The sequence below is a fragment of the Balaenoptera acutorostrata genome, chromosome 13 (genome assembly GCF_949987535.1).
Source record: "Balaenoptera acutorostrata chromosome 13, mBalAcu1.1, whole genome shotgun sequence".
Lineage (NCBI taxonomy): Eukaryota > Metazoa > Chordata > Mammalia > Artiodactyla > Balaenopteridae > Balaenoptera > Balaenoptera acutorostrata.
Genome location: NC_080076.1, coordinates 85,631,385 through 85,647,815, shown reverse-complemented (window position 1 = coordinate 85,647,815; position 16,431 = coordinate 85,631,385). Strand labels below are relative to the sequence as shown.

The 16,431-nt window shown below is 56.3% G+C and overlaps 1 protein-coding gene across 3 annotated transcripts in view; it reads right to left on the bottom strand.

The window, feature by feature from the left end:
* Nucleotides 1-1,397: 1,397 nt before the first annotated feature.
* SETD1B (SET domain containing 1B, histone lysine methyltransferase) overlaps nt 1,398-16,431 on the bottom strand; it is a 23,517-nt gene continuing 8,483 nt past the window's right edge. For all 3 annotated transcript variants that reach the window (XM_057527013.1, XM_057527012.1, XM_057527011.1), the window contains exons 7-17: nt 13,672-14,496; nt 12,943-13,204; nt 12,522-12,856; nt 12,331-12,436; nt 11,313-11,789; nt 8,692-9,951; nt 7,668-7,834; nt 6,390-6,521; nt 6,184-6,303; nt 5,967-6,104; nt 1,398-4,084 (exon numbers count right to left, since the gene is read on the bottom strand). In XM_057527013.1, coding sequence (XP_057382996.1) covers nt 3,911-4,084; nt 5,967-6,104; nt 6,184-6,303; nt 6,390-6,521; nt 7,668-7,834; nt 8,692-9,951; nt 11,313-11,789; nt 12,331-12,436; nt 12,522-12,856; nt 12,943-13,204; nt 13,672-14,496 — 3,996 coding nt within the window. In that variant the 3' untranslated portion in view covers nt 1,398-3,910. The remainder of the gene's footprint in view (nt 4,085-5,966; nt 6,105-6,183; nt 6,304-6,389; nt 6,522-7,667; nt 7,835-8,691; nt 9,952-11,312; nt 11,790-12,330; nt 12,437-12,521; nt 12,857-12,942; nt 13,205-13,671; nt 14,497-16,431) is intronic.

The following is a 16,431-nucleotide window of genomic DNA, read 5'->3' as shown; positions in this document are numbered from 1 at the left end:
CCTTTGAGTTTTCTTCACATGTCAGGTAAGTGGGCTTCCCTGACCACCCTGTTTAAAATTTCGCCTCTCTCCCACTGACACCCCCTTCTCATAGCTATTTTTCTCCTTATCATAGCATTTATTCTTCATGTTTGCCTGACTCACCCACAAGGACACAATCACCTTGAAGACAGGAAGCGTGTTTTCTCCACTCCTGTAGCCCCAGTGCCTAGAGGAGTACCTGGCACATAGTAGGTGCTCAATAAATATTGGTTGAATGAATAAGCGAATGGCCAGCAGCTGCCCCTACCTTCTCTTTTCTGGCCGTGCCTGTCAACTCTTTTTCTGTTCCCACGAATCCAACTCTAGTGGTGTCCACCTGTCTGGATGGACAATTGCAAGAAAACAGCCCACCAATGAGAGACACTTCCCTTACCTTCATTTCTTTGCTCACAAGTAAGGCTGCAAAGAACGTCCTTGTACAGTATCCTTGCCTGCTCGTGGCTCTCAGGTTCAATTCCTGACAGTGGAACATTTGGGCCAAGAGTTTATGTGCATTTTAAATATTGATCATTAATATCTAATTTTTCCTCCTAAAGGTTGCAGCAACTAATGCTTCCACTAACGGTGCGTGAGTGCCCCTCACCCCGCGCTCACCAACATTGGTATCTGCCACTTGACAGGGGAAGTGGTATCATGGTATAATTTGCGCTTCCTTAGTAAGAAGTGAGCTTCTTTTCAGTCACGCTGCTTTTTGCTGAGGTTCTGAGCCTGTCCTTCTCAGAGATAAGTGGACATCTTCTAACAAACTCTCTGTGGGTCCCTCAGTTACCCCACCACTGGATCAGGCAGAGTTGAGACCTATGGGGCACAGAACCTGTGGAATACCCACAACACTGCATACATTTAATTCTCAACTGGTGACTGTTTTATTAGCCCCCTCCTGCCTCACAGACCAGTGATGTCTCCTTAGTGTTAATCATTTCTGAGGTACCACCTTTCCAACATCTTCTAGTCATAGAAATAGGATATTTGATCTTGTTTCCTTTAATTGTAGACCATTAGCAGTGTTAGATACCTAAGGTTCTAAGAAGAGTTCTAGAAGGAAAACTTGAAAGCTGTGGAAGGTCTAGCCTGACTATAACTTGTCCCAGTTCAAATAATCCACCTACAGGCTTAGAGTTTAAGAACAGCTGGTCTTACAGTGCTGTATGTCAATTATAGCTCAAAAAAAGTGGAAAGAAAAAAATATATATGTTTTTAAAAAAGCAGATGGTCTGAATGGATCACACCCCACCTAGCTCCTTCCACCCCTACTCCTGACTACCGGAGCACCCGCTCCTTAGCGAGCAGGGTGTGTCCCCAACAGAAAGAAAGGAGGAGGAGAAGAAAGAGAGAGGAGAGCAAGGGAGATGGCGTATCTGTAAGAAAAGTCAGTATATTTATGGTTTGCTTTATAAAAGTTACTATAATACAATGGTACATAGTATTGAATTCACAAAAATATGAACAAATATTTACAGCAAGACACACCCACAACGGAAACACTTCTCTTCAAAACAAGTTACGTACGATGAGAGTCTATATGCACAAACATCCCTAAAACTTATGGGTTCTCTTCTTTGCTGGAGGAGGGAGGCGGGGGGGGGGCAGGGACAAGAAAAAGAAAAAGCAGAAACCCCCAATTCTTCAAAAGCAGAGGTTTGTTCAATGAAAATGAAGGCATTGAAAGAAAAATGAGTTGATACATTTCTGGCTATTGCAAGCCATTTCAGGGGTGGGACGGGGGTTCCTGGGGACAGGGAGGGTCCAGGCCCTTGCTCGCCCTTAGGGAAGGCTGGTTGGGCAAGGTGAGGCCAGGGTGAGGGGTGAGGCAGGACCCTGGACCCTGGTTTCCTCACATTCCCCCCGCCCCACTTCTTTTACGGGAGGAGGGGACAGACTGAAGACAGCCCCTTGGGGGCTGCAGAAGTAACTTAAATCGGCCGTCTCTACAAACTACACATTTCCTCATGTGAAAAATAAATATTTCCTCAGTTGCACAATGAGGCAGAAAACCGCAAAAGGAAGAGAAGTTTGCCGCTGTGCCCAGGTCCCCCTCCATGTCTTAATGCCACCGATTTCATGGACCTTGAAACCGGTGGGTATAGTCTCAAACAGAGAGGGCATGGGGTAAAGAAACTGAAAAAAAAAAAAAAAAAAGAAAAACACAACAAAACCATCAACGACAAAAAAAAAAAAAGAGAAAAATAACAATTCTTTGTACAGAATTTACATGATAACAAGCTTGACACAAGCTGAGATACCAGAGGCTCCGGGCCTGCCCCGCCGGGAGCTCTCCCGTCTTGGTGAGGATGACTTCTGGTCACAACAGTCACTTTCCATAAATTATTTACATGCCTGCTTTGCTTCCTGGGGTGCGGGGGACTTGCTTGCTTGTGTGTGTGTGTGTGTGTGTGTGTGTGTGTGTGTGTGTGTGTGTGTGTGTGTGTGTGTGTGTGTGTGTGTGTGTGTGGTTTTTTGGAAGTACAAAGAAATAAGCAAAAAAGTCTTCCCACATGTTTCTACAAGAAACAATGTTCCCGAAAAAAAGTCCTTTATGGCAGCCTATGTACAGAAATCTGTTCTGAACTTCAAAAACGTATTTTTTTTCCCCTTCGCTTTGATTTTATACACGCACAAGAAAAAAAAAAAATTCATGGAAAGGAACTCTAAAGAAGATGATGCCAAGGGTTAAAAAGAAACCAAAAACCTGTCAGACGTAGATCTGAGTTTTTAAATCTTTTCCAAGATTTTCCTTTCTCTGGGAGAAATAAATCTTCTCACTCTGAAAATAAATATGCTCTTGACTTCTTGGGGCGAGGGGCTTGCTGGCAGGGTGAGTCAGGCTATGGGCTTGGGGCGAGCAGGTGAAGCTTATAAGCAAACAAAACTACGCCACACGCATTCGGTCAGACACCCGTAGTGGCAGTGGCGGGACTTGGACTGCCTGCCCTGGTGGGAGGTGCTTCTCTCCCCTGGGGGTGAAGGTGAGGGCAGGAGAGGGTAAGTAAACACAACCTTTCCAGCGCCCCCCCCCCCAGCCCCGCTCCCCCCCGCTGGCATTCGAATGAGAAAGTAAACACTGAACCCAAGATTTGGGGGTGGAGGGGTGTGGGGTGGCAGGGAGAGCCCCGAGGGGAAATTCCTGCCTGGGACCAGCTTTGCTCCACCAGGGTCTGCTGCGGGAGCGGGAGCGGGGAAGGCACCCCTAGGCTCCTGGGGAAGGAACAGACTGGAGGGGGGTCGGAAAGAGGTGGGGGTCTTCTCACTGAGTCCACCGGCAGAGAGGGGGCCTTCCGTAGTGTTCTGAGGTCAAAGCCGCCTGGCCCGACCCCCCTCCTCTGCAGCACCTGGCCCGGCGCCCGGGCCCGGAGGGTTCCAGAACGTGGGCCGACACACCATCAAACCACGCCGGGGTCCCCGCTCTCTGATTCTGCCTTCACATTTCAACGGTTAAAGCGTCTTTTCTTATGAAGAGGAAGAAAAGAATGAGAAGACGAAAACAACGTAGCAGCATTCATGGGAAGAGGCTGACGACGGGGAAGGGAAGGCGGGACAGAGAAGACAGAGAGAAAGAGGTGGAGGAAGGGGAGACGGCCAGGGAGGTAGGGGGGTGGGGGGAGACATTTACACCGGAAACCAAAGTCCCGAAAGGAGCATTTCTTTAAAAAAATGAAAGAGACATGGGCTGAGAGACAGAGAAGCCCTTTCCCACTGAGGGGCCGGAGCTGCGGTGGGTCCTGGGGGTAGTGTTGGGGGCGCCAGGCCCTGGCACGGCTGCTGGGTAGAGGGACAGCACCTGAAATGGGGGTGGGAGGTGGGGTTTGGCCCCGGGGCCAGGGGTCCACGCTCGGGCGCCGGGGGCGGCTGACATCCCCAGGCACCGGGCCTAGTTGAGGGTCCCCCGGCAGTTCTCGGAGCCGCAGAGGCAGGGGATCTTGACGTCCTCGATGGGGAACTTGTAGTCGTAGGTGATCTCCTCGTTGACGTTGATGTGCTGCTTCGAGTAGATGACGATCTTCTTCTGCGACTCCACGGTGATGACCTTGGCGTAGCAGTTGGGCTGTGGGTGGGATGTGGGGGGGAGGGTGAGCCGACCCACCTGGGACCCCACCCGGGCCCTCCCTGACCGCAGTCCCCCAAACCCAACCGAGCCCCTGCTCAAGGCCTGATGTACTGGCCCCACGACCCCACTGCCCACTGGCCACCTGCCCTAGGCCTCGGCTTCCCCATCTGGCGGACCAGGCCCCCCTGTCTCTGATATTAAATAAGAATCATGATTGTAATAATAACAAATTTCGCAGGGAAATATTCAATTTCCTTTTATACCGCCGGTGATCCCCAAATTTATGTTTCTAGCCCAGGCCCTACTTCTGAGCTTTAGAGAAGGGGTCAGCAAACTCCGGCCCCCACCCCAGCTGCCTGTTCTTGAAAATAAAGTTTTATTGGCACACGGCCACGCTCATTCATTACATATTGCCTATGGCTACCTTTGTTACAATGGCAGTTAAGTAGTTGCTATGAGATGGTCTGGGCCACACAGCCAAAAATACTTACTACCTGGCCCTTTACAGAAAAGGTTTGCCTGCCCGCACTCCAGGCCCCCAGATCCAACTAGCTGCTTGATATCCACCTTTGGCAGCTCAAGGAGACAACTTGGAGTCAGTAAACTCAAACCTAGGGAGTGGCCATTCCATGCACCCGGTCCCCCAAGCATCTGCCCCCCGCCTCCCCTCCAGCAGTACTGGATCCAGCCCACCACGCCCAGCGGCTTCTGCCTCAAAGGGCCTCTTGATACTGTCATCACTTGCCTGGACTGCGGCGGCTCCCGCTGCCTCTCTGAACTCGGAATAACTCCTGACCCAGCTGCCAGGGAAATCTTTCCAAAGGGACAGCAAATCCTGTCACCCCAGGGCAATAGCCGGCCTCGGCTTTTGGAGAAAGTTCTCAGCTCTGCTTACATGGCTGAGTGACCCAGCCACCACCAACCCCGGCAACCTCATCCTCTCACCCTGCCCTCTGCCCCCTACCTCATCCCACTGCCCCTCAAACAGGTGTTCTCCCTCCCTGCCCCAGGCCTCACCTCACTCACTACCGCACCCGGGTAATTCCCTCTTATCCCTCAGCTCTCACGGGAGACGCACAGCGAAGTCCCTACAGGCCCCAGGGTATGATCAAGTCACAGTCGTGTAAGCTGGCACGTACTGAGCGCCCGCTGTATCTGCACAGAAGGCCTGCCCTCAGTAACCCGCTTGGTCCTCCCAACAACCTACGAGGAGGGATTGTTATCATCCCAGTTTTACAGATTAGGAAACCGAAGCACCAAGACATGAAGTAACCTGCCTACGGTCGCTCACTAAGTAGCAATGCCAAGACTTGAACCCACAGCCAGGGGTACCTGTCCTCCATTTGAAGCTCCCTGTGCTTATCTTCACGAGAGGACCACCCTTGTTATCAACGCCCACCTCCACACCCAGACCCGTGCCATGTCAGCCGTCAGTAGCCGAGTGTGACTCTTTAAGTTAATTTAAATTAAACACTCAGTTTTTTAGCCACACTGGCCACGTTTCAAGCGCTCAACACCACACGTGTATATCAGTGGACAGCAAGGACGCAGAGCACTTCTGGCACTGTAGCAAGTTCTACTGGCCAGCACTGCCCCCGAGGCATGGAGAACGCCCAGCACGGAGAAGGAGCTCCGTGATTACCAGCTGTACGGACCACGTCATGAGCACCTCTGCTCTCGTTACGCGCATTTTACAGGTGAGAAGACTGAAGCTCAGAGGAGAACGGCTCCTCGGATAAGGCCTCACACCTCCACCTCCCTCCCTGCTATCCTCGTGGGCCCCGAGCTCGGGAAGGAGGCCGCGCCGGTTCCTGTGCCCTCGGGTTCCGGGTCCTCCTGGCACAGCAGCAGGGGCGGCGGCCCCGAGCCGGGCACTCACGTTGCAGCTGTGGTTGATGAAACGCGCGAAGTTGCCGCACTTGGTGGCGTCGATGATGGTGTCGTGGTCCACCCGGAACATGTAGCTGCTACCGATGCCCTCGTCCTCGTAACGTTTCTCCCGCATGTCCGCAATCACCTGGCCAGGAAGAGGCCTCAGTCTGGGCGGGGCTGGCCGCGGCCCCACCCCGACACCTGTCCTGGCCGGCAGCGCTTACCTGGCGGATGTTCTGGCCCACGTACTCGATCACCATCTCGTCGGCCGCGATGGGCTCCATGGCGAACAGGCCCCAGTCGTGAATGTGACTCTTGCAGAATTTGAGCTTTTTCTTCCGGAACTAGGGGAGGGAAGGGGATGGGGGTGAGAGCCCTGGTCCCAGATTCTGTGGCCGCCCCGGCCGCCCCAGGTGGGGCCCAGCCTCACCTTGAGCTGGTTGAACTTGAGCAGGTCACTGTCACAGCTGCCAGTGAAGGAGGACAACAGGCGGCGCTGCTCGGAACGCCGCTCCGAGCCAGCCCGTGTGGAGGCGTGAGGCTGCGCTGGGATGCTCATGCCCTGTGAGGATGGGTACAAGGACGGGGACGGCGGGTGACAGATCAGAGAGGGGTGCGGCCGCCTGGGGGAGCTGGCCGCAGGGTACCTGTGTCCCCGTCCCATCCTTGGCAACCCCACCGTAAGCTCTGTGGCCCTAGCTTCCCAGCTTCCTTGCTCTGGGCGTCCTGTCCTAATAGCCACCTCTCCTCTACTGGGTCCTTCCCGTCAGAATCTGAACGTGCTCAAGTTCCTCTAATCTTAAACATGACGACGCAGCGTTCTCTTCACTCTTGCCATCTTTTCCCTTCTCAGCTAGATTTGAAAGCATCTCCGCTTTTTGGACAGAGATGGGGGGTGTCTATCTACCTAACGCCCCGTGGCTTCATTCTAAATCACGGCTCTTCCTAACACCCTCACATCCCTTCCCTCTCTTGGCCTCCCTCTTCCTCTGTCCCAACCATTGACACCTGGAGCTTCACTCCCCTCCAGATGTTCTCCCCGGGTCGGCTCACCCCTGCTGTGGCCTTTGGTTAACATTTCCATCCTCATGATGCCTAAATTTAGGTCCCCAGACCAGACGTCCCTCTCCCAAGCTCTCTACTGTACCCATATATCTAACTGTCTGCCAGACCTCACGACCTGGATGTTCCACAAACCCCAAAACTCAAACCATCCCAAAGTGGGGGTCCCACCTTCCTTCTCACCTCAGTGCTTGGCATCCAGCTACGCAGTCCCCAAAGCCGGACCCAGCAGCGTCCCACCCCATTCTGCCTCCTGTAACCAGTCAGGCCCCCAGTCCCATCCATTTGACTTTCTAATGTTCAAATATTCCTGAGAGTCTTTCAAATGCATCCACTTTTTCCCACACGGCCCCCCATGTCCAACCTACCCGATTTATTTCCTTAAAGAAGAATGAAGGAAACTTCTGGAAATGCAACTCAACTCTGTTTGTATCCGTGATTAAAACCCTTCGGAGGCTCTCCCCTGCCCGCCCCTCACCTCACCTCTCACACTTGAGCACCCAGGGGAGTAGCGCCCTCCGTGCTCCGTGCACCAGCCCCTCTGGCTCCACAACCGCTCCCAGCGCCTGACACCCCCTCCAGGAGGGCCCCCACCCTCTGCCCAGCCCGGGAGGCTCCGGGGTGTCCAGGCACCTGATGGCCGTACCTGGGTGTCCGTGGGGGGCTCATCGGTGCTGGCGCGGCTGCTGTTGAGGTATCTGAGCTTGTCCTTCTTGTCGATGGTGTAGAAGCCCTCGCTGCGGGCACAGCCTGTCACGTGCTCCCGGATGCCGTCGTCCCGTTTCTTCTTCTTAGCTGAAGAGAGGCTGGTGGGTGGGTGTGGGTCAAGGGCCACATGGACATTCTCGGAGAGCCCCTCCCAGTCCTGCTGGAGACCCGCCCTCCCGGGCCTGGCCTCTCCACCCTCAGACCCATCTGCAGGAGGCCAACGACGCCCAGCTCCACTGCCCACACCTACACCACTTCCCTGCACCTGCCCACTGGCCAACTCCACCGTGGTCGGAACTCTGACAGGTACCCAGCTGCATGGCCTTGGGTGTGTTTCTTTTTCCACCTTCTGCCTCAGTTTCCCCATATGCAAATTGGGGTAATTACGATGCCCCGTGGAATGACTACAGATGCTTAGGCTGCTTAGCAGAGTTCCTGACACAGAGTATATGCTCAATAAACTCATTTGGTACAACAGGGATAAAGGCAGCGCCAACTTCATACGGTTGTGGTTAACAACCGACTGTGGTGTGGCATCATGGCTGAGAACCCAGATTCTGGAGCCAGATTTGCCTGGGTTCAAATCTCTACTCTGCTACTTCATAGCTGTGTGACTTTGGGCAGGTAACTTAACCTCTCTGAGCCTCAGTTTCTTCGGATGTAAAATGGGAATAATAGCAGCCCCTACCTCACTAGGCTGTTGGGAAGATTAAATTAGGCGATGAGGGGGGGCCAGGGAGAGTGAGCCTTCTGTCAGCCCCTGCTTCTGTCACATTGTACAATCACATTGTTACATTTAGCCCCGAGACCTGCCAATTCTGGCACAGAGGGCAGTGTTTAAACGTGCCAGTGATTACTCTGTACAGAGCCTGGCACGGTGCCAGCATAGACACTGCTCCATAAGTGTCAGTGACGTGCGCTATCCCGGGAGGTGCGGCCCCCCACCCTGCCTGGCAGGATATAGGGATGGTAGACCCAGAGCGTGTCATTGAGCCAGTCCATGCCGTTGTCCTGCTGCAGCAGACGCTCGTAGGTGACACACAGGAAGCGGATGTCCTCCTCATCGATGCCGCCATTCCAGATGTCATACAGGATGGTCATCTCCTCAAACTCCGAGCGGGGCCGAAAGAGGGGCTGCGGCGGCGAGAGCTCGGGGGAGGCTGAGGCCACTAGGTCCTCGTGGCGCTTCTTCGGTGGCCGGCGCCAGGGCCCCCGCACCTTGGCCAGGTCCATGAACTCCTCGGTGACCTCGTCGCGCCCACGGGGACCCGGAGGGATGGCCTCGGAGGGCCACTGGTTCTCTAGCTCCTTAAAGGGCAGCTTGGTGGGCTCAACAGGTGGTGGAGGCGGGGGCGGAGGAGGCTGGGGGGGCAAGGGTGGGGGGGGAGCCGGGATCCCCGCGTTCCGGAAGTCCAGGGTCACGGTCCGGGGGTCGTGGGTGCTGGGGAAGACAGGGGTCTGTGGCTGGCCTGGCAGAAGCAGGAGGTCCCTGCCCAGGGGGGCCCCTCCTGGCGGCCGGACCAAGGGCCCATCCAAGGAGAGCACAGCCGGCGGGGATCGCCGGGGCCGGCCCGGCTTCCTCTTGATGGGTGGTGGGCAGGGGGCCAGCGGAGCAGGCAGCAGGGGTGGCAGCTGGGTGGGGGCCCGAGTCTGGGCCCGCAGGACGGGTACGGGCAATGCCAAGGGCAGGGGCAAGGGCAAGGGCAGAGGGAGCGGCAGGCCTGTCTCCAGGAGCACAGGGGAGGCCAGGGGGCCAGACCGGTCATCACGCCGGCCAGCTGGGAGGGGACAGACAGGCAGCAGTAGGGGCCCACCAGGCTCGGGGAAGGTGGGTGTGAAGCTGAAGTCCCGGCCAGGTGTCCTCGGGAGGCCCCCGCTGCTCAAGCCGGGGGATGGGGATGGGTAGGAGAAGGGGCTGCCTGGCAGCTGCGGGGAGCTCAGGGGCAGGCCGCTGCTGCCCCCTGACGGCAGGGGCTCCCCGCTCGGTGTGGCCGGCACTGCCTCTGCGCTCTGCGACTTGGCCAAGCTGCCACAGAGGCCTGGAGTACGCGGGGGCTGGTCCTCATGGGGAGGCTCCAGAGGGACTGGTGGGAGTGGGAGGTCTGGGGTCTCGGGCTCTGGTGGTGGGCTGGGTGGCCGGGGTGGTCGAGGGGGCGGCAACGGTGGCTGCAGGGGTAAGGAGAGCAGCGCCGGGGGCTCAGGCTCCACTTCCAGGTTGTTCTCTGCAGAGAGGTGGGCAAAAGCCAGACCTTTATTATTATTTGATTCAGATGTCCCTCAGCGCCCTACTTATGCTGCCCTACTATGCACTTGACACGTCTCTGGGTATGCACTCATACCCTCTGGGTCCCTAGGGGTTCTGTGAGTATACAGGCTGTCCTTCTCCAGCTAAGCCACTCAAGGACTGCTCAGCACCCGGCCCAGTGTCAGGCACACAGTAGGTGTCTGATAAATGCTGGTGGGAGTAAATCAAAGATGCAGGAGACATGGTTGTAGCCCTTGACACTGTCTTTAGAACGGTGTTCCTGTGAACAGGGAACATTCCATGGACCAAGAAAATGAGGTCTATCAAATACAATCCAACAAGTCTCTTTGCTGCAGGACTTGTCAGAGCCTTTAAGGTTTTCTCCTAGCATTTATCTCTACTGTCATAGAATACATTTTCTAACTTATCTGCTGTCATCCATCAACCTGCCCCAGAGTGTAAGCCCCAGGTATTTTTGTCTGTATGGTCCACTGTTGTATTATCAGTTCCTAAAACAGTACTGGGGACGACAATAGAGGCTCAATTAATATGTTTAACAATATTCAAAGACCTGTGGTTCTATAGCCAAATAACACAGAATTAAACAAAATACAATGGGTTTCTTTCCTCAAGGACTATTACAGGCACAAACTAACCACACGTGGCTATGTAAGTTTATACTAATGAAAATGAGACAACATCACAAATTCTGTTCCACAGTGGCACTCTCCACCTTTCAAGTGCTCTTAGCAACACTGTGTCTAGTGGCTACAGTACTGGACAGGACAGAGAGAGAACGTTTCTATCACTGCAGAAAGTTCTATCGGACAGCACGTTTCTATCACTGCAGAAAGTTCCATTGGACGGCGTTGTTAGAGCCTTTAACATGCTTTGTGCAGCTCCGCCAAGATGGTGGAGGGGGCAGTGTCCATGGCCCCTCTCAACTGGCCCAGCACCCCGAGGCCTTCTCTGCTGCTTTCTGTCACTGAAATGACCGTACGCACCCGCACCCACACCCCCTCTTTTGGGAGCATCTCATGGGACTAATTAATGGTCCAAGGACTGAACCCCAGGGAGATACTGACAGGAGTGGTGACAGCAGCAGGCCCCTCTGGGACCTAACAGGTGCCAGGCTCCGTGCTGGCACGTCATGAGTCATCTCACTCCATCCTCCCGTATGACCTCATAGCGGAAGCACAACCCACGGATCCCATTTTACAGATGAGGAAACTGACTCGTTAAGGTTAAGTGATTAGCATAAAGGAGCCTGGGCTCATTCTCATGGTGAGGACACCCTGCTTCCATGCCCACCGCCCTCCCAGGGGCTGCAAGTGTTACCTGGGGTGGGCTCCGGGGATGGCAGGGGCCGGGCCTCCATCTCTCCAGCAGGGGGCTCTGGAGACAGCAACCTGGCCCCTTCCTGGTTCAGGCCTGGCTCGTCGGGGGGCTCCTTGCAGCCAGCCGGCTCGACACCCACAGGCAAGGGGGGCTCTTCCAGCATCGGGGTCCGAGCCTCGGAGGCTTCGTCCTCAGCCTCGACGTCCACCTCCTCTTCTGGGACCAGTGACTCCGTCGCGGATGCTCCTGTGGCCACGTCCTCAAAGTCCTCGTCAGGAGCAGCGGGAGCCATGCTTTCATCGGCAGCTGCCTCCTCCCCTTCCTCCTCATCTTCCTCCTCCTCCCCCGCTGCCAGCTCTTCTTCATCTTCTGAGGGTGATGAGGAGGACTCGGAGCTTGATTCGAAGTCAGAAGACTCAGAACTCTCACTGGAGGACTCAGCTCCAGCCTTGGAGGTGGCGATGCTCACTGTCTCCTCTGGGCGGGGGACACAGGCAGGGGCCCTGTCATTATCTGCTGTGCTCCAGCCAGGTACTTCGCCAAAGGTCTCACAACTGGCAGCGCTGGGCTGAACATGGCCCTCAGGTATGTGGGGGCGTGTGTGTGTGTGTGTGTGTGTGTGTGTGTGTCTCGGTACTAACTAGTCATCACATTTTTTTTAACTGAGGTGAAATCCACATAACATAAAACTAACCATCTTAAAGTAAACAATACAGTGGTATTTAGTACATGCACAATGTAGACAACTAGCACTTGTCTAGAAGAAGCCTGTTCCCTTTAGCTATCACCCGTCTATCCACCATCCCCTAACCCCAGCAACCACTAGTCTGCTTTCTGTCTCTATGGATTGACCCGTTCTGGATACTTCATGAAAAAGAAATTATAGGGCATGCCCTGTTTGTGTTTTACTGAGTTCACACTTCAAAGTCAAGAAATTTGCCCCCAAAGTATTGCTGACTACTGCACGGGCTCTGCCCTCTGCAGAGGGACCCCGGGCTGGGCCAGGAGCCCCGCTCACCTCCATCTGAGTCCGCTTCTTCCTTCTCACTCGTCTCCGACAGGGCTGCGTCCTCGTCGTCATTCTCAGACTCATCCCTGTCTTCGCTGTCTTCATCGTCGTCATCCTGGGGGAGGGGGATGGAGGAAAGGTGGGCCGAAGGGCCCCCTCCCCTGGCCCAGCACCCCAGGCCTCCCCAGCCTGAACAGTACCTTATCTGACATGGATGAGGTCGAGGAGGAGGAGATCTGGCTCCTGGGGCCTTCCTCCTCCTCCTCCTCTTCCTCCCCCTCCTCTTCCTCCTCCGTGCTTTCTCGCTCCTCCTTGTCGGAGGCTGAGGAGGAGGGTGAGGTTGTCGAGGACCCCGAGGATGAGGACGCCGACGAGGACGAGGACGCTGACAGCGACTCCTTCTCGTCCTCCTCCCCGCCACTGTCCAGCTCCAGGGGCCGGGCCGGCCGCCGCCGCACACCCACGCCCTTGGGGTCCCGCTTGGCGAGCTCACAGGGGGCATCCGCCATGTCGCGGTCCCGCTCCCGCTCAGACTCTGTGGGGAGGGAGGGCTGTCAGAGCGGGGCCAGGGGCGCAGTGGAGGAGGAGATCCCAGCACCCGGCGAGGGGAGGGGCGCAAACCTTCATCCTCCTCATCCACGGAGGCTGAGGGTCGCAACCGCTTCTGGTCGCCGGACGAGGCAGTGTCCGGCGGCTCTTTCCTCTTGACCTTGAAGGAGGGCAGGCGGATGGCCCCGCGCAGCCCAATGCTCAGGCCCAGGCCCTCGTAGCCCAGGCCCTCGCCCTTGCCCCACGACTCCAGCAGGCAGGAGGCGATGCGGTCCTTGGGCTTCGGCCTGTCCTCGTCCTTGTGCTCACCAGACTTCACCGGGGTCAGCGAGGCCTGGGGTGCAAGAGAGGAGGGGGAGGTCACCATGGTTACGGCGCTGCCACCAGCCCTGTCCCCTGAGCAGCCTGCCATCCTCTCAACAGTGACAGCCACATGGTAACCGGGCACTTCCTTTCCTGGAACCTACCTCATTTTGTGCTGACTACTCAGGACGCCCCCAGGGCCCCACTCTGCCTCCCTGACCCTCGGCTTCCTCACCTGCAAAGCAGCTACTACGGCTGCCCGCATCGGAGCAGGGGCTCTCGCACTTTGGAGGTTGGAATCCAAAAGAAACGCGTTGTAAGTAGATGACACCTGTGTCATCGACACACCGGTTTCACAAAGTAACACTCACACTACCCTGCTTTGGGGGTCTGGGTGGCGGTGTTGCCAGTACCGTGCCTGGGGAGGAGAGAGGCTGCCTGGCCGGGTCTCTGCCTCCGGCCCGCCCGCCCCCCTGCAGGGCTGCGCCGCCCACCCACCTTGGCCATCCTCTCCTTCTTGTCCCACCACTCGTCGAAGGCCCGGAAGGCCACCACCTCCACCATCTTGCGGTTCAGGTCCCGCTTCATGATGGCCTTGAGCTCCTTGAGCACGACCAGCAGGACGCCGTCCACCGTGGCCTTGTGCGGGTCCTCCTGGCGTGGCACGTAGCCTGGTGGCGGCACTGACGGGTCAAACTTGGGCAGGGGTGGCCAGGGCTGCCCGCGGCCGGGGCCAGTGCTGCTCAGGGAGAAGGGGCCCCGGTAGGGCGGCAGGTTGACGAACTGCAGCCCAGCGGAGGCGGCTGCGGCCGCGGCGGCCATGAAGGGCGGGTAGGGGCAAGCGCCCTGGCCCGTCATCAGGCGGCTCAGCATTTGCGTCTGCATCTGGAAGGACATGGGCATGCCGCCCCACTGGCCGCCCAGCACATGGCTCATGTCCACCTGCATCACGGGAAACAGCCCCGGCGGGAAGGGCGGCAGCGGCGGCAGAATGGGCGGGGGTGGGACACCGGGTGGCGCTGGCAGCGGTGGCGGGGGCACTGTCACAGCGGGGTGGGCTGGGGGCGGTGGGGGCGGGGGCGGGGGCAGAGGAGGGGGCATGGGGAAGCCGGGCTGGGGCGGGGGAGGCGGTGGGGGCGGGGGCAGTGGTGGGAAGCCAGGGGGCGGGGGCAACGGCAAGGTCGGGGCCAGCACGGAGGGAGCTGCCACAGCCCCCGTCCCGGGGGTCACCACCATGGGCTTGGGGCAGTCAGCGCTGGTGATGGGGGCCGAGGGCATCTCGTCATCTGAGATCTCCATGTCCTCCCCCGAGGACTGCTGCCCCTGCAGGGAGAGCAAGGAGAGAGAGGTGAGGGTGAGCCCGGGCGGCCCAGCAGGCTCCCAGATCCCCCTGCTGAACACCGGAAGGTCAGAGAAGAAGCCTTCTGCAAGACTAGCGAGCAACGTGGCTTCCGAAGTTCTGATCCTGGTCCCCTCCCTTCCCAGCCACGTGGCCTCGAGCAAGTCGTTTAATCTCTCTAAGCCTCAGTCTCCCCATCTGCATGATGAGCACCATAGTACCTGCCTCACGGGGTTATCATGCAGATTCACTCATTCATTCATTCAACAAACATTTGCTCAGCACCTGCTGTGTAGCAGGCACTGTTCCAGGTGCTGGGAACACAGTGATGAACAAGACAGACGAAATTCTTGCTCTCTTGGAGCTGAACTTCTGGAGGGACAAGGCAAAGGATAACCAGGAAGAATGTGAAATATATAGTCCTTCATGGAGAAAAAGCAAGCCGGGAAGGGGAGTGAGGCGTCAAGAGGGAAAAAGATTCTGTTTCAATTTGAGATACTCTGTTTCAATTTGCATTCAGAGAAGATAATACTAATAGTTAAAACTTCTGTAGCCTTTTCTATGTTTCAATTTGCATTCAGAGAAGATAATACTAATAGTTAAAACTTCTGTAGCCTTTTCTATGTTTCAATTTGCATTCAGAGAAGATAATACTAATAGTTAAAACTTCTGTAGCCTTTTCTACGGGCCAGGCACCTTTCTAAGCACTTTACATACATTAACTCAGTTAATCCTCAGAACAACCCTGTAAAGGAGGTCTGTTATCACCAGTTTTAGTGATGAGGAAGTTGGAACACTGAGAACTTAAGTAACTTGCCCAGGCCACACAACCACTAAGAGATGGAGCCCGGGTTTGAACCAGGAAGTGGCTCACTGGCCTTTGTTCCCAGTTGGCCTGTAGTCTTCACTGTGGCAGAGAGGGCCTGGCAGAGAAGGTGACACGAGCAGGGGGGGCGTTTTAGCAGTAGTAAGAGTGCGCGAATAGGAGGTATGTCTTTACATTTTTCCTTAGTTACTCTTTTCATATAGTCTTAGTATGGGCCGCGGTGGGGCTGAGTGTTGTCAGCACATAATATCTCGTATTTCTCATGTGCACCCTAACCTCACAAGGTAGGGCTCTAGTCCAGTCCCTTTTGACAGGTGAGGAAACACACTCAGAGAGCTATACATAAATCACTGGCCCAAGAGGCACAGCCAGTCAGAAAGAGGGCTGGGATGCAAGCGCAGGGTGCCTGCGGAGTGAGGCGTCAGGGGGCTGCTGTAGGAATCCAGGACCCTGGCACCAGGTGAACGGGAGGAGTCGAGCATGACCTGGCTGTGAAACGGGAAGGGGCCTCTTTTCATTCAGACATGGGGCTTTGGGGAGCTGGATGCACATGCCTGGAACTGGAGGGGGGCATGGGGTCCACAAGGTAGAGGTGGAGCAAGAAGGCAAAGCAGGGGTGGGGAGAGGAGGGATGGGCTACCCCCAGGCTCTTGTGTCAGGACCCGACGTGAGAAGGGGGCTCAGGCCCTGCCCTGGATGAACATGGCTGGGAAGACAGAGCCTTTGTAGGTTACCAGGGACAGGGAGTGCATTTGAAGGCTGAGGGGGCAGGGTCTGTGCAGGCTGTAAGGTCAGAGGTCGGATGTACAGGTGAGGGAGGCTTCAAAGGGAAATGGGGGGCGGGGGAGAGAGAAGAGGAAAACCAAACCTAAGGCAGCAGAAGAAAGCTCTTGCTTTTGCTCTGTCCCCTCTACAGACACACACACTCTGCCTCTCAGGGTCCCACGCACATGCTGAGGGAGGCAGTGGCAGGCTCAGGCGGATACCCAGGGACAGCGCCAGATCAGTCCTGGACAGCGCCCAGCACGGCAGGCTGCAGCACGCATAGGGTTAACGCCGGCACCGGCCGCCAGCCAATCACAAGGAGACCCGG